At 44.0% G+C, this 21,387-nt stretch overlaps 1 protein-coding gene across 1 annotated transcript; it reads left to right on the top strand.

The window, feature by feature from the left end:
• The first annotated feature begins 1,776 nt into the window (after positions 1–1,776).
• On the top strand, positions 1,777–19,930 carry DDO (D-aspartate oxidase). Its single transcript, XM_029224316.1, has 5 exons — positions 1,777–1,861; positions 3,712–3,887; positions 8,250–8,358; positions 11,583–11,759; positions 18,479–19,930. The coding sequence occupies exons 2-5, from the start codon at positions 3,716–3,718 to the stop codon at positions 19,044–19,046; spliced, it is 1,026 nt and encodes a 341-aa protein (XP_029080149.1). The 5' UTR covers positions 1,777–1,861; positions 3,712–3,715; the 3' UTR covers positions 19,047–19,930.
• The last annotated feature ends 1,457 nt before the right edge of the window (positions 19,931–21,387 follow it).

Here is a 21,387-nt window from a genome sequence, read left to right as displayed (position 1 = left end):
GGCTATTCAAGTCCCATTGGCTTGAGGCCCTTGATGTACTGGCAAACTAACACACCAGCAAGGCTAACATGTCTCGAGCCATTGACACCCATGGAGAGCAGAGCAGGAGGGGCTGGTGGGCAGGGAGGACCCCAACACACTGCACAGGTGAGGCTCTGGGGACCTCCAGAGCCCAAAGTAAAAAGTTCCTGAAAAATTGTTGGAGAGGAGTGTGAAGCTGAGCTTGCCAGCAGTCTCAGGGAGATCACATCAACTCCTGGACTTCAGCACCTTGGCAACCACAAGTCTGTTCTCTATGTCTGTGAGTCTATTTCTGTTTCTTAGATAAGTTCATTTGTGTCACATTTTAGATTCCACATATAAGTGGTATCATATGGTATTTGTCTTTCTCTTTCTGACTTACTTCGCTTAGTATGATAATCTCTAGGACCATCCATGTTGCTGCACATGGTGCTATTTCATTCTTTTTTATGGCTGAGTAATATTCCATTGTGTATATATACCACATCTTTATCCATTCATCCGTCGATGGGCATTTAGGTTGCTTCCATGACCTGGCTATTGTATATAGTGCTGCCATGAACATGGGGGTGCATGCATCTTTTCAAATTATAGTTTTGTCTGGGTATATGCCCAGGAGCAGGATTGCTGAATCATATGGTAATTCTATTTTTAGTTTTCTGAGGAACCTCCATACCGTTCTCCATAGTGGCTGTACCAGTTTACATTCCCACCAACAGTGTAAAAGGGTTCTTCTTTTTCCACACCCTCTCCAGCATTTGTTATTTGTAGAAGGAATTTTACACATCTTAATTCAGTAGGTGCTCACAAAATTAGTTCATTTCCAATTTTCAAATGGGGAAACTGAAACTCAGAAGCAAGGTGACTTGTTCAAAGTAAAACAGACAGGTCTCCTGACACCAAAGTACATGCTTTAGTTAAGACTTTGAGCCTTGGAATCTAACACTCAGATGAAGCTTTGCCACTTAAGAGACTTTGGGCCTGTCCTTAGTCTTTTGGAGCCTCAATTTGCTCACCTATAGAGTGGGAATAATAATAATAGTACCTACCTCATAGGGTGATTGTGTTACATGGTATCATGAATGTGTCTGGCACAGGGTTAACGTTAAATACATATTAGTTACAATATTATTATCATTATTCTGATACTTCAAACTGCTTCCCTATAAACAGACTCACTGACTGTAAAGTGTCTACCACACAGTGGACACTCAGCAAATATTTGAATATGTGGGCTAAAGAATCATTTGATTCTTATCCTAGATTAATTCCTGAATCATTTTTTCCAGCTGCAATCAGGTCATCATCTTAGTGATCAAAAACGTTATTCTGCCCTCACCCAACCCCACTCCCACCCCCATCAGCTGACTCAGCAGAGCCAGGCACCAGGAGAGGGCCGCTAACTCAGGGCAGCCAAATGAGGAAAACGCGTCTGCTTCTGGATGGAACGTGCTGGAAGTTGGACAGGTTCACCCCTTATTTACCACGCTTACAAATCAGTTGGAGAAATCCCAGATTTGTGGCAAGACAGAGGGTTTGTAAACCAGGAAGAGAAGCGAGGGCTGCCAAGCACGGACCGGCTTCCAGGGGATCAGCAGAGCTGCAGCTCCACGGACGAGATGAGGTCAATCGCTCCTTTCTCCAGGGTAATAAGTGACAGACACAGAGGCGTGTGGGCCAATGGAGATTAAGATTAGAGGGAATGTCCTTAATAAATCCCCCAATGGGAAGCAGTTTTGCTTCTTCTGTCTCTTAGGGCACTAGACCAACCACTCACTGGGAAAACAAGTTTTGGTGCCAGAGCCTTCGGTGGGTTCCAAGGCTGCCTTTTCGGAGACAGGTACTTGAATGCTCCTGCTTTCCGCTCAGGGGTGGTTCTGGACCTACTCCACGAGTTTGGGGGGTGTGTCTAAGGGGGATCAGGTGACAGAGATTCACAGGTCACTGGACCAGAATGTACCCCCTTTGCTGGGTCACTTTTCTCTTCCCTGATAGCTGGATATTCTCAGCCACAGGTTACTTTCCCTTTCAACTTAATTTATTCGAGCTATTTTGAGAAAGTTGCTGGGAAGGGGAGGCCTTGTGAAATAGGAAAGCCGGTAAGGGGATAGGTGTCTGCTTTCTACCTCTAGGGGCCACGCACAGGACTACACTCCTCAAGCTTGCCCCCCATCCACTGGTCTGCTCCTTGCCCTGGACCCTTCCTTTCTCTTCCTTCTGCCCTGGCAATCCTGTTTCTTCTCAGCTAGCCAGCCCACTGGGGAGCAGTCAGATAAAATTATGGCTGAGGAAACTGTATACTGCTTGAGAAATGGAAATAACACACACTAAACCACTTTGGAAGACTTTACAATATCTCAGTGCCAGAGACCTTCAGAGATGGAAGTGAGCGCTGACTGCCTTTGCTGTACTCACAGTGGAGCGAACCATGCCACTCCCTCCTGAGAAAAGATGAATTTTACGTGCAGGTGGCCGTGTTTTGTACCACATGACCTGATGCCCTGGCTATTGCTGACTGGACAAGGAAGGGCACCTGTGCCAAGGGCAGATTTATAGGCTCTGTCAGCCCAACAAGCTGGGCTGGGGATAGAGCTTTGTGTAATAGGGCTGGTGACAACCAGTTGGACTAATTGCATTTTCTCTCTCTGGAGTTTCCACCTGAGACCTATTAGGGGAAGTTAGCTGGAACCAGAAGTGGAAAGATAAGCAGGGAAGCATGGGGGGACACGGGAGCTGACAGTGGAGAGGGCTCAGTGGACTCCTGGTGCTCAGAGGTGAGGCGGTGGGAGAGTGTTGAATCCTCATCAACCCTCTGGTTTCCACCCTGGGTGCCGGTCTCAGGATGCCCAGCCCAGACCCCTGGATGTCTGTCTCCTGCATTTCCATATGGACTCTCAGAAGAAGCCCCCTTTACAAGACAACTTCAGTGCATCTCTGTTATTTACCACCCACAGGATCTAATAAAGAATTCACCTGGCCTGGTTTACAGATGAGGGAGTGGAGGCGAGGAGACCATGGCTAGCTCCCCAGGTTACGGAATCAGAACTCGAGTCCACGAAGGAATCCAGGCTCCTTACCTGGAAAGCCTGCTCTCAGAGGATGGGGTTTCAGGACAGAGGTTTTTGTGGGAGGAGCGGGTTTCCAGTTAGAGTGAAGAGGAGAGATGCTGAGTTCTGTTGTTCAGACTTTGTGTCACATTGTTATAATTAAAAAGCAGTTTGTAAACAGTAACAGCTGAGTTCTAAATTGCCCCAGGGTCTGGGTCGTGCCCTCTCCGTGGCTGCTCTTCAGGAGGTTTCTGGGAGCAGATGCAGCAGCTCTGCTGCTCTTGTCCACCTCACTTATTTCACCAACCTTCCCTAGTCTGTGTCCACAGGGAAAAGGGTTTAGGAATGAGTAGAAATCCACCCCCAAGGGCAGACTTACTCAGCTGTCCTTTGTTCTAAAGGCAACTCCAGGCAGGTTTGGGACTAATGTCTAAACTCCATGGAGACCTTGTTGTCCGTACCCTGACATTTAATGGAAAGAGGGCTTACAGGGAGCTCTCTTTATCCCATGAGAAATGCCGGCAAGAAAGGTCGTATTTGGAGAGGCTGTGGACCTAAGGAAAGAACCTTCAGGGCCAAGCTTTGTACTGGACGGAATAACTCTTGAAACAAGGTTTGTAGCTCACACTGTGCCTCCTCACAGGCCCATGGGTACAGTACGGATTGCAACTGTGGGAGCTGGTGTGATGGGACTCTCCACTGCTGTGTGCATTTCCAAACTAGTCCCGCGATGCTCCATTACAGTCATTTCAGAGCAGTTCACTCCCGAGACCACGAGTGATGTGGCAGCCGGAATGCTTATTCCTCCTGTTTATCCAGGTGAGAAAGAGATTTCTGCTCCTCTGTCAGATATGATGGACGTTAGATAGAATGACGTTGGTGGAATTCTGTTGACAAAGACAGCTGGATGTTCACATAAGTGTAATGTGCACTTTTGACATCTTGTTGGTTCATCTGTTAGGAAAGGCTCAGTTATGCAGCAAGACAGAAAGAACCTTCAAATCTTAGCAGCTTAAAAAGCAAAGGTTTATTTCTTGCTCATGCTGTGCGTTGACTGAGCATCAGCAAGGGTTCTGTTCATCACTCAGGGGTCTAAGCTGCTGAAGCAGCCAGAGCCTTGAATGTGGTCAGTACCTGTAGCTGGGGATTGAGAGCTCTGAGGGGTCTTGCCTTAGCAATTAAAGGTTCATGGCCAGGAAGCAACATTCATCACTTCTGGTGACAGCTCATTGGCTAGTGCTAGTCACATGCTCCCACCCTTCAGAAGGAGGCCAGGAAGTGCAATTCTATAAGGCTCCCAGAAGGTAGACAGCCAGAGTATTTGGTAAACAGCACCAATGGCTACCACAGTTGGTAACTGGTAACTCGAAGTCTTTCTACTGATACCAGTAGTGACTGTCAAGTCAGAAAATACTTGTAATGGGACTAACATTATCCTCACTTCTAAGCCAGTTTAAAAACAATCAGTCAATATGTATTCAGGACTAAAAATGCATTGATTTTTTTAAAAAATTAATTAATTAGTTTATTTATTTATTTTTGGCTGCGTTGGGTCTTCGTTGCTGTGTGTGGGCTTTCTCTAGTTGCCACCAGCGGGGGCTACTCTTCGTTGCATTGTGCAGGCTTCTCATTGCGGTGGCTTCTCTTGTTGCGGAGCACGGGCTCCAGGTGCCCAGGCTTCAGTAATTGTGGCACACGGGCTCAGTAGTTGTGGGTCGAGGGCTCTAGAGTGCAGGCTCAGTAGTTGTGGCACGTGGGCTCAGTAGTTGTGGGTCGAGGGTTCTAGAGTGCAGTCTCAGTAGTTGTGGTGCACGGGCTTAGTTGCTCCGTGGCATGTGGGATCTTCCCAGACCAGGGCTTGAACCTGTGTCCCCTGCACTGGCAGGCGGATTCTTAACCACTGCACCACCAGGGAAGTCCCAATGCATTGATTTTTAAAAACACTTCCACGCGTCCTTTCCATTCTATATTTGTCTTACGAAATGGGAAGAGGAGGAAAAAGCATTAAATAGGAAACAAAATCACTTTGCAGCTAATGAAGTTTATACTCAGTGTCTTCACTTCCTCATTTCCACTCTCCTTTCTCCCCTTTAATTTTAGTTTTTATTTTTGTATCAAAGTTATACATGGACATAGTTTAAGCAGTCAAATGATTATGTTATTACAAAAAAACAGCAATCTGGACTTTGAAAATTGCCCCGCCCATTTAATCTGGAAACTCATGTCTCCAGTTCAAGATACAATCTCTGAGTTACCCAACTGCCGATTCCTCCCTCCTGCTGTCTCTGCCTTTCTGTCCAGAATTGCTGTTTTGCTGGGCTTCCTGGACGAGTCCTCCCATTGGCTCAATTTTTTCCCCTTCCTATTTCTATCTTTTTCTCCTTCTATTTTACTTTCTGGGAGATTTTCTCAATTTTTTTTTTTGCCTTGCTGTTGGATTTATTATTTCTACCATAGCATTTTTAATATTCCAAAGATCATTTTTATTCTCTGAATTTCCCTTTGTTATACTATTTGTGTTCTGTGGTTGCAATGTCTTATCTTTTTGAAGACACTAGTAATAGTTTTAAAAGTTTTTCCTCCCTGCATAGCTTCTGTTGTCTCCAAGTTGTGTTTTTTTTATTTGATGTGCTCATTTTTCATGTTACAGGTTTTCCTTGGCCATGTGGTCTGGTCATCTTTACCTGTCTGTTGACCTTTAAGAACAGGATCCTAAACAGCTGATGGGAGTTTCTGGGTCCTTGCGTAGGGCTTGTTGCCTTGAGGCTCACTGGAGTGAGATGGGAGTGCTGTTTGGTTGGAGAACCTCTGATGTCATTACATTTAAGTCTTTCTTCTTGGGCAAGTCATGTTTCCCAGAGAAGAGGCTTCCAGTCCCCTGGCTGGGGTGGGTGAAGGCCTGGCTGGCAGCATTCTAGGAGGGGGAGAAGAGGTCTGAGGTCTTAGCATGTGGTTTGCACATGTTTCCTTAACGCTCTTGTTTTCACTAGGGTATTCTTGCCTTTGCCTGCACTTGGTGTTTTCCTGGTCCAGAGACACCCCCTGCTTCACCTAACAGAGGATAAACCCATTTTCGGCCAGGGTGGGGAGGGCAGTGGCCTCACTATTGCAGTCCAGGAACTTGGCTTTGTCAGCACCCGTGATGCTAATGTACCTCTTGGGAGCTGCCTTGCAGGAAACAAGCACAGGAGCCTGGTGTGTTTGCAGAATGCTAGTTCACACTGGACACCTTTCTTGTGACCAGAGTCCTTGTGTCCATCTCCCAGACATCCCCTTGTATGCATCAGGCCCAGGTGAATAGTGAGAAGGCTGCCTGATAGTCATGGAATCATCTTCAAATAAGGAGGCTCACCTGAGAGTTCATTCAGGCCACTGAGGCCCAGCTCACCCTTTGGCTCGGTGATTGGGGCCCCTGGATCAGGGTCTTTCTCTCTGGTGCTGCTAGATAGACTTTGGTTTTCTCTCTGGGCTTCTTTCAGACCAGCCCCAGTGATGAAAATCTTCTGTGCCCATAAATGTCAGTACCATATGGGGACCATACTGTTCCATAGGTTTGTTGTGAGGATTAAATGAGTTAATACATGTAAAGCATTTAGAACAGTGCCTGGACATAGTAAGTGCTATGTCAGCCCTTGCTATTGTTATCACCGCTACTCTGGCTACAGTTTTCTTTTACCAGCACTTGAACATGAATTAGGACCCAGGCTTGCTTTACCCACTGTTGAACTGGAATTGTCTATTCTTTTGGGGTGACTTTTGCAGTGTGTGAATAGCAGTCACTATTTTATTTTTTAAGGTTTGGAGTGGGAATGGGGGTGTGCATTTCAATACAGCCTCGTACACTGCCTTAGATTGTTGGGGTATAATCCATATGAGGTCTAATTTAGTTCTTTGCAGTTTATTATTTATTTCCTCCTTATTTTTAAACCAGTAGATCCAGTCTGCAATTTTGGGAGTGTTGAGTTCACAGGGGCATATGTTTGAAGACAACAGCACAGATCCACTACTAAAGAAATATTTATTGGCTCCTGAACAAGTGAATTGCTTTAAAACCTGCCACTGAAATGCTCTCATTCACCTGGAAGCAGGATGCCTCCAGGGGCTCTTCATCTCTACCTGAGCTCTAGGGACATCTCTCCAAGCAAAGCTGACCCAGTATCCTCTCTGCTCAGTTCCCCCATCTCCTCTGTGTCTCCCCCTATAGCAGCCCCTCAGGATTACTGTTCTCCAGTCCCTGGCCTGACCCTGGACTCTTTCTCATGACCTTCCCACAGGGATCAGATGGCCAAATACTTCATCCACAGTTGGATTTGTCAGTGCTTCCGTGTCATGCTTGCTCTCTGTGCCTACACTGGACACTATTATTTTGGGGCTTGAACCCTGACCCGTATTTTCTCCCTGGCAGGCCTGGAACCCTTCCAGAGCTATGTCCAGATCCAATCTCCTGTACACAGGCAGGGATGCCTGGGGGATAGGGGGCACTGTTCCACAGGACTCTGACAGAGAGGTGTAGTCCCTGCACACCCCTGGTGACCCCAGGAATGCTACTCCAAGCTGGTCTATGATTCCATGGAATGGAGGGGAATGGAGGTAATGGCAGCCTTGGATGGGGCTGTAGGGAGCTCAATTCCACAATGCAGGCCTTGTTTCCTTGTATCAGAAGGGTGAGCAACCTTGGCTTCCCACTGATGTTCAGTCTGTTCTTCGACCTGGTTGATCTGGGCCCCACAGATCTCCCCTTATCTCCTGCCATGTTTTCAGCCCTCAGGAAAGAGGCCCTGGGTTCTTTCTCCTATCATCTCGACTGTGTGGCCAGCTGGATGCCTCAGCCAGATTGGCTAACTTGGCTCAGATTGGTTATGGACCTTTCAAGGACCTCTGAAATATGCCTAGTGCCAAAGGCCAATACGCCCTTTCCAGCTGGCCCATATGTTAGATTTTTTCCCTCATCGGTTGATTTCCCCTCTGTTGATTAATAATTATATGAACCGACCCTGACAGCAAGTGTCAACATTCAAAACTCTGGTGGCTGACTGATCCTCCGCCACACTGTGGTACTTTATCTAAATGTTCCTCCCTGCCTCTTTAGTTTTTCCCAGTTTGTAGGAAGGAGCTTCTCTGAAGATAGTCATTGTCATTATTTTCCTTTCTGTTCTGCTTTGCTTTTCTCCACCATCACAGACACACCCATTCACAAGCAGAAGCAGTGGTTTAAAGAGACCTTTGATCACCTGTTTGCAATTGCCAATTCTGCAGAAGCTGAAGATGCTGGTGTTCTCCTGGTGTCTGGGTAAGGGAGGAAATCTGAAGTTATTTTAGAATTTAGAGTGATCTTAACAGACTTTAGAGTTCAACAGAAAATATTACTGAGTACCTGCTATGAGCAGAGTGCTGAACTAGATGTAGGAGGATTTGGAAGAACATTTTAGGCTTTACTCCAAAGAACTCAAGAGAGACAAGTTATAGCATTAGACTTTTAAACAATAAACAACCATTATAGTTTCTCATCACAAATGCTATTTTGAGTTTCCTCAGGGAATATGCAGTGATTTACAAATATGGCTAAAAAAATATATAGCAGGTAAACACTGAGTTTGGGTTCTATGGGGCTGATGGGGGCTGATGGAAAGCAAAGAGGTGTGATATGGGAATGGGTGCAGAGGCCCAAGGCACAGGCACATCTTTCTTATTTGGTGTCTGTGGAGAATGAAGTGTTCCAAAAAAGCAGCTATTATAGGTCACTAAAGTTACCTTTTAAAGTGTCATTTGGGAAAAAATATTTCTGAAATGGTTAGCAAGCTTCCTTTGATTTTTCACATCCAATTTCCGAAGAAATGCAAAATTAAATAAAAGAGTTTAAAATATTAAATATTTCTAACACAAACTGGCACTTAAAATATGACAATACCTTTCTATATCTTCTCAGACAGAAATCACTAACCATACTGTCACTTCTAAGTTACGACATAACACATACATTGTCTGTGTTATTCTATGTGATAACACAACTATGCCCTACAGCCTTCTGAAGAACAGAGGGATGTCTGCCCTTTACTAAGTTCTCAAAACCACTGCATCTTTTGTGCTGTTTTAAAAAAAAATGTCCTGTCTCCTCTTTTGAGTTCAGGCTGTCTGCTGACATTTTCTGCTGGTGAACGTACCTGCATCAGGCAGATTTCTACTCTATTCCTCTTCTTGCTCTCCCTCACCATCACAAACACCAAACGCTATTGATATCACTAATTTCTCAAAGTCCCTACCCAAAGGAGCAGCTTTACTTCTCTACCTTCTGAAGATGGATTGAAACTGTAACTGTCTCCAGAGCCAGTTGATAAGCCACATAGAAACATCGTTGTCATTGATTTATGGTCACACTTTCTTTTTGTCCAAACCCAGCACGACCCAGTCTAATTCACAAACATCAGCTCTCAGTAGTTTTTGGAAACAGTTGTGTCCAAGATTCAAATGTCCTTTCAAGAGCAAGACTTTGCCACTATTGAGGATATTAAAAGGAATGTACTTTAAGCCATTCTAAAAAAGAGTTATTTATTTTCCTCATATGAATGATTTTTATCCCACTTGCTTCCAAAAAGTATTTGAATCAGTCAAGTGAAGATAAGGGCACAAATGTCCTATGTACCTTGGCATAAGTATAAACTTTATTCATCTATTTATTCCTTCAAAACAATTTACTCAGCATTCACCAGTATCAGGAACTCTTCTAGGAATTAGGGAAATAGAAATGAGCAACTTAGTACATATTGCTTGGCATATAGTAGATGCTCAATAAATATGTGTTGAGTGACTTTTTAGGAAAGACAGACATGGTCCTGCCCTCATGTAGCTTATGTTCTGTAGGGAATGTCCTAAATCTAATGAGTTACATATGAGACATGAGTCACCAAGGGAAGAGTACAGGGTGCTATGGAAGCATTTATCTGGAGAATAAACTTGCTCTGGTAAGTTATGAGAAACCACTCAGAAAAAAAGTGATGTTTCAGTGGAGACCATCCACATGAGTATAGGTTAGTCTGCTGACCCTGTAGAGGTGAAGGGGACAGAGATAGGGTCCAGGGCAGAGGAGGCAGCATTCAGGGAGAAGCAATAGTACATGCATAGACCTGAATCTAGGGTGACTCTGGTGTGTTGGAGGGACTGAAAAACGCCTAGGGTAATGGAAAGCCATTGAGGGATTTACACAGTGAAATAACTGATCATATTTGCAGTTCAAAAACATTCTGTCTGCAGTGTGGAGAACAGATTTGTGGAAAGAGAGATGATGGTGGGATAGATTAGGTGTTGATAGTGGGCATAGAGAACAGATGGATTTGAGAAATGCTTATGAGGAGATTAGATGGGACTTGATAATTGATGGCATGTAGGGGGTGAGAGAGGAGAGAAGGTCAAGGATGATTCTCTGGTTTCTGGAGTTAGCACCTGGGTGGATAGGGAAAGGGGGAGGGAAAGAGCAGTGGGCATGGGGTAAATGTCTGAGACACGGGGGTAGACTTCTCCAGTAGAGAGTAGGCAACATGGGTCTGGATCTCATTTTGGAGCTCAGGAGAGAGAAGAGGGGTGGAGATGTAGTCTTCTGAGTGTTTGGCCTATAGTATGATGGTGAAGACAGGGAAGAGGACAATCTAGCCCAGGGAGAGTGTGCAGCATGAGACAGCAAGAGGGCCTGTTGTAGAGACCTGCAGCAAACAACATTTATACCTTCCACAGGAACCGTAAAGAATGAATTACTTAGAGATATAAATTCCAGTACATTAATTACCATAGCATTAGCAACCATGTATAGCACTCAGATGATTTCCCTTGCTACTTTAGAGCAGCCATGCTTTACAACATTTATTCCTATTGATGTAAAGAGCCCGATACTTATAAATCCAAACATATGCCTAGCACCTATTGATAGCAAAGTTATAGGCTTCTTGTTAACAACTAATATCTTTCTAGCCTCATCAGCCCCAGCCATGACTGAACGATAACAGGGCTTGTCCTGACAACTCCTGGCTTCTCTTATCAAGAACGTAACGTGATGATCTACAACTTAATTCATAATTCGCAGCCCTGTCTCCTGCACCACCACCGTTGCTTCTTCTAACTTAGATATTTTGTTCAGAATTGAGGCCAACCGTTAAACTTTTGATAGTTTACTTACACTTTATGTAAAGCATTATGCAAAACAGGAAAATCTTTCCTCAAAAATGCATCATCATAAGTAAATAAAGAAAATCTGGGCAAGAGCTTTTTAGAAAAAGAGAGTTAAATTCAATCTTTAAAAGGCACACAACTTTTTAAATGTCTTATTCCAATGCCGCACCCCCCACCCCCGCCATGAACATTTTAAATTTAGCTACTGAGTTATCTGAACCTGAGAGAATTGAAGAATAATTTCTTTCTCTGTATGGGTATAAGAAGTGTGTTTTAAAAATGCTTTAGAGAATGTACATGGAGTTCACTAGAAATTTCATAGAACTTCAGGAAATTTTTCCACTTAATGTGTTTGAGTTGGCAGATATTTCGGAGCATTCCTACTGAGGAAGTGCCATTCTGGGCTGATGTGGTGCTGGGATTTCGAAAGATGACTGAGGATGAGCTGAAGAAATTCCCCCAACATGTGTTCGGTCAGGCTTTTACTACACTCAAATGTGAAGGCCCTGCCTACCTCCCGTGGTTGGAGAAAAGGTCAGTTGAAGTGGCTCTTTGCTGCTTTCTTTGTCTGTCACACCCATAAATAACTTCATAGCTTCTCTGTGGCTCCTCAGAGCTCTTGTACACTGTGTCTTGCTGTTCATTAATGGCTAGGGCTTTGTACAACATTCTGAAGACACTGTGTCACAAAGAGTGAGTCACATCCAAGTTAGTAACACGTCCATCTTCTGCTTCACTGTGCACCTTGATGCACGATTTGGTCTTTCTGTCCGCACCAGTAAGACCCCCTCGTTGAAACAGTATCTTACTTTGCTCATCCGTAAACTGAGATGTTTGGAGAATATGCTTCCAGCTGTAAAATGATATGATTTACTCTAGCTCTTTCGAGAATCTTAGGCTTATTATAAGTTATTTTTGAATTTTTTTCTCATTAGTGAAAAAGAAAATAACCCCATTATTTTATTTTGTTATGAGCAAGAGCTTTAAAAGTGAGGGCTTATCTAAATTAGGTAATTGCTTCCTTACCAAGTTCAGCCCCAAATTACATGAACTTGCATTTTGGCTTGGTTTTCAGGACTTTCTGTTTCCAGTTGGTTAGGAAACACATCAAGGGTATTTTTATTTAAGACACATCAATAAATCTCTCTTTAGTTTCATCTTGAAATTGCAAGCATGTTGAAGGTTGTGAAACTTTGGCCCTTTCAATCCCCAAGTCTGTATATTTGGTAGATGAATAGGAACAATGCAAATTATTGGGTAAAAGTTGGAAAAGTGACTTCAGGTAAGCAGTGGCAGCAATGGCTTGGTCCCAGATGTAGGAGATAAGATAATTAATTGGAATAATTAATTAATTCCACAATTCTTCGTTGAACTTCTATGTATACCTAGCACTGTGCTAGAAGCTAGTCAAAAATGAAGGATAAAATATGATCAATTTTCTTAAGGAATTCATAGTCTATTTGGGGATGATGGTGTATATATATGTGTGCACATTGATATACATGTTAATTAACAATTAACAGTAACACATGTGATGAGGGTTAAATACAAATTTATGAAGGTGGATTGGGAGTGCAGAGGAAGGAACCTAAGTCTGTTAGGCACATGCCGGGAGCACCATGATATATTTTTGTAGCTTTATAAGTGCTCTTTTCACTTTTATCTCTTAGCAATTTATATGGGACTTTTTTCTTCTTAAAGTGCCAGTTTCATAAAACCTACACTTTTGTGCCTTGTCGCTGGCCCATAAACCCCTGTTTGTATGCTAAATTTAAACCACTGTATATCAGCTGATAAATGAACATTTGAGCCGTCGTGTGATGGAGTTACCCATCAGCCAACATTCCAGTTTCAGGGCATCACCATCTTTTCTGAGTGGCAAGGTTGTGTGGTGTTGCATTTTTGTCTTTATATTATAAAAATGCCTGGAAAAAGAACATTGGAATTGCTAATGCTATTGATACGTAGTTGAGGTATCGTATATCTTAATAAAATTCAGATAAGGGGAAATTATTAGGCAAGCAATAAGTGGCAGAGCTCTGCTGTAAATATATACATATTTATTTTGGGCCACCCTCAGCCAGTTTCACACGAGAACATATATTACCTGAACAATTTGTTCAAGTATCACCTTCTAGAAAACAGGCCCCTTATTTCCATAATAACCTTATTTTCGAGCCTAATCTCTAATTGTGGGATGAAGGCCTGGGAAAAGTCTTGATTTTCTCTCATTAGTTGGAAGCCTGCTGTCAGCGTTTTACTTTACTTAAAATAACGCTGAGTGAGTGGTACTTTGTGCCAGTGGGAGCCACCTCCCGAGTGCAACACCATCGGGCCTGGTGACCAGCCAGCTGGAGTCGTGCCTTGGAGCATGCTGCTTCCTGTCTGTTTTTAGGTGACAGAGTCAAGGAGAAGAGGTCTGAGGGGCTGCTCTTGTCCCCATAGAATCCCGGGGAGGACTTTTTAGGTCCATTTGTTTGATATACATGTCCACCATGACAGTGGGTGGGGACATGTGTGCCTCAGACAGACAGTACACACAGTACACACTGTTGCAGGGAAGCCACGAGGAGACCCTCGTCCTAGCTGTCCCACCCCCGCCCCACCTCCTGCTTTGGTACCCCATAGGTCCCTGATACTTCATGCTTCCTCTTAACCCCCAGTGAGGGGCCTGCACAGACAGTATGCAGGGGCCTCCTCTCTGTAAGATTGGTCAGCCCCCCTTCCCTCAGGCCCTAGCACCTGACCAGAAGGCCAATGTGGGGGAGGAAGAGGGTCACCCGTTCCCTTTACTTCTGAGGAAGGCTTTGTAGGGCTGGGACTCCTTTAAGCCCAAGGCAACCCTCTCAGAGCAAGGACTTCAGGCCAGGTGGGAGGCCAGGCAGCATGCTGGTGAGAGCGTGGGACCCCTGGGGCTCCCTCTGTAGGCTGCCACCCACTTTCCACCTCGGATGACCCAGCTGGGGAGCCATACAATCCCTGCTTGTTCCTCACACCCAGGGTCTGTTATGTTGCCTCCTACTCCCCTTCTACACAATGTGAGTGTTCAGCCTGCAGCGTTCTGACTCAAAAACAGGCATTTTACTTAGCAAGCCGCATAACGATGCCTTCAATTTAAGCTCTATCCTTCTGAAATAATATTAATTTCCAGGAAAGAAAAAAAAAGTTTATAACCACAAAGTAGATCGTTAGCATTTTTCAAAGAACAGAAGGAATCATCCGCTTCTCAAAAAAAAAAAAAAAATCCAGTAATACCCAGAACCAACAAATAAACAAACCCCTGAGGGTTAATCAGCCATGCAGATCAGGTTTGATATCTTTGGCCAGTGGAGTTATATTCTGCTGCTTCGTACTTGCCCTTCCAGGAAATGAATCACAGAGGCAATAAGTCAACTGAGCCTGTCTCTTCATCAGGCATCCTACCTAAATAAATCATCTCGGCTGGAGCAGGATGGTCCTGCCTTGGGAGACATTGAGAAAGCGGCGTGCCCCATTTTGGTGCTGGGGGCCCTGTAACGTTGGTGCGTTGCCTTCTTTCCAGCAGGCCATGCCTTATTCTGTGGCCCTGATAAGGGCCCTGCACTGAGCACAGCACTAACCACACTGAGCTTCTCTCCCTGCACTTTCCTTCCCACTCATCTAATGAGTCCTCTCTGTTACTTTCCCTGCAGGGTCCCAGACTCTTGTCTCCTATAGCTTCTGTTCTCCTACTTGGCCTGACTCACAGCAGTGCCTATGCCACTCCCTCGACAGTTGGACAGAAATATGGATTGTACATCAGGCATGTGACAGGTCATCCCTGCCTAACAAACGTCCAACTTGCAAAGGTCCCTTCCTGTGCACAGTAGACCCCTGCTCCCCCATGCCCAACACACCCCGTGCCCACCAGAGCACAGCCTTCCTTTTCCAGGCCCCTAGAGAGTTCCTCCTACTCCCAGCATTGGCCCCTGGCCCTTAACCAGAGGAGCCATGGGCAAAAGTTGGCCTTAGACACAGGTCTAATATGAACGCCCCACTTTCTTCCTGGTTACGCAAGGATGAGGCAGGAGGGCACCAGCCAGGAAAGTGGAAAATGATGGTGTTTATTTTTTTTTCAATTTATTTATTTATTTATTTTTGGCTGTGTTGGGTCTTCGTTGCTGCGCCTGGGCTTTCTCTAGTTGCAGCGAGTGGGGGCTACTCTTCGTTGTGGTGTGCGGGCTTCTCATTGCGGTGGCTTCTCTTGCTGCTGAGCACGGGCTGTAGGCGCACAGTCTTCAGTAGTTGTGGCTCGCGGGCTCTAGAGCACAGGCTCAGTAGTTGTGATGCATGGGCTTAGCTGCTCCACAGCACGTGGGATCTTCCTGGACCAGGGCTCGAACCCATGTTCCCTGCATTGGCAGGCAGATTTTTAACCACTGCACCACCAGGGAAGTCCTATTTTTTTCTGAGGATGGCAACAAGTTTAGTAGGGAATAGATGGAGGCTGGCTGTGGTGCAATGGCCTTGGGGGCTTCCACTGGGGCTCCAATTGCTGCCCTAAGGCAGTGGAAGAGGGGAACCCCACCTGCTGGACTAAGGGTGCACGGCTGCTCCCCTCTGGACCACTCTGCCCATAGAAACCCCAGGCCTCATCTACACCTCCTCCCCAAAGGGAACAGAAGCTGTTCTGCGACTGAACAGGGCTTAGACCGATTAATATAAGTTCATGCAGTGGACAAGGCAGAGATGGATCTTCTGAGAAGTGGGAAATAGAATGCAGTTTATTTTATTAGAACATGCATTGCAGCAGAATGAGTGAGCAGTATGGTCATCAGATGAGGTTAAAATTATCAGGTTAAAATTATATGGCGAGAGAGACAGAGAGAGACAGAGAGAGAGAGAGAGATTTAGTTGCTTTGTAAACCTAAAATGCATTTAAAAAATTCTAACTATGATATTTTAAGTATAGCTACATTAAGTGTCACTAGGAATAAACAGTGGATTTTCCCCCTGAATCTATATGCATAGCATTATTTGCCAACTGAGATTTTCAGTTAGTTTTCTTCTCTTTCTCCTTTTCTTCAGACAAATGGACTAAAAATTGTTAATTTTCTGATTGCTGTTAATAAAATACCCTGCTTCAGGTTTGAAGCAAGGATGCCAATGTGGTGCCACTCTCTATCTTTTAGGGTTCTCTAGAGAAACAGAACCAATAGAAAAAAATATATATATATATATAAAGAGATTTAATATAAGGAATTGGTTCACACAATTATGGAGGCTGATATGTCCTAGGATCTGCACAGTGAGCTGGCAAGCTGGAGACTAGGAGAGCCAAGGCTGTAATTCCAGTCTGAAGGCTGGCAAACTTCAGACCCAGGAAGAGCGAATGTTTTAGTCTGAGTCTGAAGACAGGAAAAAGCTGGTATCCTAGTTTGAAGGCAGTCTTGCAGGAGGAAGGTCAGCCTTTTTGTTCTGTTCAGGCCTTCAACCAGTTGGATGAGACCCATGTGAAGGAGGGCAATCTACTTTACTCAGTCTACCAATTTATGTGTTCATTGCATCCAAAAATACCCTCACAGAAACACCCAGAAGAATGTTTGGCTAAATATCTGGGTACCCCATGGCCCAGTCAAGCCAAAACATAGAGTTAATCATCATATACCCAAACTAGGATTTCATATTGTCTTCAGTATTGGCCAACACTCATGTCAAGTCCACTAGGTTTTGGGCATTGAGCTGGGTCATAGGTGTAGTGAGAAGCATAAGACATAGTCTCTCCCTTTGAGAAATTTATAGTTTATTGATATCAGTCCCCTAGAATTTGTTGTGCTCACGTCTTATGAAGCACTGTCATGCCTATTATTTCACTTGAACTTGAACTTCACAGCCATCTCTGAAGCAGGCAAGGGAGGTGTCATCCCCATAACACAGATGAGGAAACTGAGGGTCAGAGACAAGAGGTGAGTTGGCCAAGACCTCAAAGCTAAGCTAATGTGAGGCAACTGGGACCTAAACCCATGCTTTCCAATTCTACATCCACCTCTCATTTGGAACTTACTTCATTCTGCCAAGTATTTACACTCTTGTCTCCCAACTCCTTTGTCAGTCCTGAGGAAGGGCACTTTGCCTCTAAGCAGTACCTTGCACACAGGCATTCAACCTGCACCCTGGTGTAGAGAGCTGCCAATAGTCTTTTTCTCATATTACGTCTGCTATATTCTACAAGTGACCTATGAATAAGATGATAGGACCTGGAGTTATTGTTTAATAGGTACATAGTTTCATTTTGCAAAAGGTGAAAAAGTTCTGGAGTTGGATGATGATGGTGGTTGCACAACAATGTGAATGTATTAAACTTAATGCCATTGAACTGTACACTTAAAAATGGTCAAAATGATGAATTTTGTGTTATGCGTATTTTACTACTATTAAAAAATAAGATTACAGAACTTGGATAAACCATTTCTTTTCATTCTTGATGTACTTGGTCCAAAAAATCATTAGCAACCACAACTGTTATTTAGTCCATCAGCTGCAAATATTTTGTGTCCCTCTTATGCTAGCATCCCTGTGGTAGACATAAGGAGGAGCGCATGTGAGCCCTGTCCCAACCATCTGGTTAGGGAGAACAGAGTGGTACACAGGAACATGCAAGAGTTAACAACATGAGACAGAACGTCCAAGGCAGTAAATTTTTTTCTTTTTTTTTTTTTGCAGTACGCGGGCCTCTCACTGTTGTGGCCTCTCCCGTTGCGGAGCACAGGCTCCGGACACGCAGGCTCAGCGGCCATGGCTCACGGGCCTAGCTGCTCCGCGGCACATGGGATCCTCCCGGACCGGGGCACGAACCCGCGTCCCCTGCATCGGCAGGCGGACTCTCAACCACTGCGCCATCAGGGAGGCCCCCAAGGCAGTAAATTTAAGCGCTAAATAAATGGCATGAACAAAAAGTGCTTGGGGTTTTTAAAATACCAGGTTAACCTGGTATTTATTTAGCATCTAGAATGATATAGGAACTCCATTGAACATAAAAAGGATGAAGCAGGTAGTTTGCTTTGAGTTTTTGAAATAGGTATTTATTTAGTTAGGTTCAACTTTAGGAATCCCTGGTTTCCAAGGATGTGAGGCAGTCAGCTAGAATTTGGCCTGCTTGGGCCCTGGAAGCTCTGGAGGTATTTGATCATTCGACGGTCTCCTCAGTTTTGTTTCCGAGTTCCTGTTCATCACTTCTGTAAGGGGTTGAGCAGGAAACTGCTATGGCTCACTTCATGGTCTCTCATTCTCCCCAGGCTAAAAGGAAGCGGGGGCCTGATACTCACCCGACGAATAGAAGACCTGTGGGAGCTTCACCAGTCCTTCGACATTGTGGTCAACTGTTCAGGCCTTGGAAGCAGGCAGCTTGCAGGAGACCTGAAGATTTTCCCAGTGAGGGGTCAAGTGCTCAAAGTGCAGGCTCCCTGGGTGAAGCATTTTATCCGAGATGGGAGTGGGCTGACATACATTTACCCAGGTATATCCAATGTAACCCTGGGTGGAACTAGGCAAAAAGGAGACTGGAATCTGTCCCCAGATGCAGAAATTAGCAAAGGGATTCTTTCCCGATGCTGTGCCCTCGAGCCCTCTCTCCATGGAGCCTGTGACATAAGGGAGAAGGTGGGCTTGAGGCCCTCCAGGCCAGGTGTGCGGCTGGAGAAAGAGCTCTTAGCCCAGGGCAGCCGGAGGCTGCCTGTGGTCCATCACTACGGCCACGGTAGTGGGGGTATAGCCATGCACTGGGGCACTGCTCTAGAGGCCGCCAGGCTGGTGAGCGAGTGTGCCCAAGCCCTCAGGACCCCTGTTCCCAAATCAAAGCTGTAGGCATGAAATGACAGCATATGGCCCCAGAAACTATTAATCAAAATATAATTTAAGTACCAGAAGAGATTCAAATAACTTTTCCATTGAATGAAAGTTTAATTGGACATGGCTTTGCTTTCAAAATTAGAAATGATGCAATATGTATCAGTAGATGTAAGATTAGTACTAATCTAACTTAGTACTAGACTTAAGTCTAGTACTAATGACATAGGGCATAAAGCTCTATTTTTGTTAAAAAATACTTGCTGTAAAGTAAGATTTCTTTTAGATCTTGTGTCCAAGGATCTATGCCAATTCACATGGTTGCAGGGATTTTTTTGGCTCATAAATCCACAGGAGGAGTTAATGTATGGAAAACACTTAACTCACTGTCGGTTGCAGAGCTGCCCATGATGCTCATAGGTTGCTGTCAAGTGAACACTATAATCCTTTAAAATTACACAGTGATATACAATTCAGGCTTATTCCATTTAGTGGAAGACAAAGCATGATTCCTGCTAGTGCTAGTGGCAACCTCTACTTCCTCTCAGCTGGTACTGATGGTAGAACGTAGGGATGATGTTGCCTACAGGTGTGGCATTAACTCAATTGCGGTCTCGGGTCAATCACCTAAGGGGTGTACTTTCCACTACCACAAATGATTGAGAACTGGTTTGTTGGATGGTTGACTTTGCCTGAGCATTTTTGAAGATTGAATAGTATGTGCAGCCAAAGGACTAATTTGCTAATTAAAATGGAACAATCACTCTGAATAAAATATAAACAAAGTTTTCTGCAAGTTGTTAAAAGGTACTGGGGAGGAGTGGAAATGTATCTAATGATAAAATGAGTTTGGGAATTGCTGAATTAATAAATCTAATCTGGATTCTTGACCTGGTCTTTAATCTGTTCATGTGTATTATGAATTCTTAGGAGGGTTTTTGGCTGAGTGAATGGTAAAGGAGATGCTATTCATTGAGGTAAAGGAGCTTGGGAGAAATATATGTGATTTTTTTTTATGAGAATAGTCTGTTCTATTTGACATTTTCTAGCACTGGAGAATTTCTAAGTTTGAATATTTCTAATTTAAATATAGGCCTAAATAGTAGGCCTTAATAAGATGTAATGTGTATGGTTTTTATGTTTTAGTTATCGGGACTTCCCTGGTGGTTCATTGGTTAAGACTCCATGCTTCCACTGCAGGGGGCACAGGTTCAATCCCTGCTTGGGGAACTAAGATCCCCCATGCCTTGTGGTGTGGCAAAAAAAAAGTACAGCTATCATTGAAAAGGTGAATGAAAATATATACATGAGGGTCAAAGAAAAGAAATATGTGTAATTCTAATTTTAATTTTTTGGGGATATGGCTTATGTTTAGTGATGATAAGTTCTATTTTAGACATCCTGGGGGGAGATGTGGAACTGGCAAAGAGAATGGGAAAGAGAAAGCCCCCAGAACAGCTCCATTCTTGCTGTTTTGTTCGTTGAGCTTTTGCGTATGATTTTTTTAAAACATCTTTATTGGAGTATAATTGCTTTACAATGGTGTGTTAGTTTCTGCTTTATAACAAAGTGAATCAGCTATACATATACATGCATCCCCATATCTCTTCCCTCTTGCGTCTCCCTCCCACTGTCCCTATTGCATACGATTTTGTTTGCAGAGAATGTTGTGCTGGGAGAGAGAAAGATGGAAAGAGCGGGCGTGCATGCCAGTGTACTGAAGGACCTTAATCATCCCTTGCAGTATTAAAGTTTCCAAGTTAAATCGTGTGGATTCTTTTCTATGGATTTCCACCAGGGGGTGGTGGTGTATCAAATTCAGATAAATTGGTACATTGGAAAATTTAGAAATGGTTAGAAATAAAAATTGGATACCAGGTGTGTGGAGTATGTGGGTGATTCTTTTGAGGTTTTGGAGTTTATATGCCCCAAATGCAATTGTTTTGAATTCTGTTTAAAGTATTTGAGAAATGTACAAGCTCTGATAGACTGAAAATACACACATCCATCGCATCCACACACTCACACATGCACTCACTACATATGACCTGTGAGAAATAATATGTTATGACAAATGGCATTTTGAAGAGGGGGAATACATTTTTTAATGGTTAAAAATGAAAATTTTCAGAATAGGTGTATTTCGGTCATTGTTACAGCAGTTTTAAGTGTACTCAGTTGTTCCTTATGCCCACAGTTTAGATCCTGCAGCATTTTCATTTCCTGTACGTAGGTTCATACTCTGACTATTGCCTATTTGCAATGGTCTAAGCAATTACTCTAGTTTAATTTAACTCTGCATTTTATACAAGACTGAAAGATTAGAGGTTTCTTGGGAAAGTGGTCATGGAGGCATGCC

This window comes from Monodon monoceros, unplaced genomic scaffold (genome assembly GCF_005190385.1).
Source record: "Monodon monoceros isolate NGI ecotype Baffin Bay Population unplaced genomic scaffold, NGI_Narwhal_1 Super_Scaffold_15, whole genome shotgun sequence".
NCBI classification, from domain to species: Eukaryota; Metazoa; Chordata; class Mammalia; order Artiodactyla; family Monodontidae; genus Monodon; species Monodon monoceros.
Note: the sequence above shows the minus strand (reverse complement) of the source record. Positions and strands in the feature narration are given on the sequence as shown.

Bases quoted from the DNA above. Each gene is read 5' to 3' on its own strand.
- DDO (XM_029224316.1), top strand. From the start codon at position 3,716: ATGGGTACAGTACGGATTGCAACTGTGGGAGCTGGTGTGATGGGACTC. The intron at 3,888-8,249 runs GTGAGAAAGAGA...CCACCATCACAG, and splicing joins TATTCCTCCTGTTTATCCAG to ACACACCCATTCACAAGCAG. The intron at 8,359-11,582 runs GTAAGGGAGGAA...AATGTGTTTGAG, and splicing joins GGTGTTCTCCTGGTGTCTGG to TTGGCAGATATTTCGGAGCA.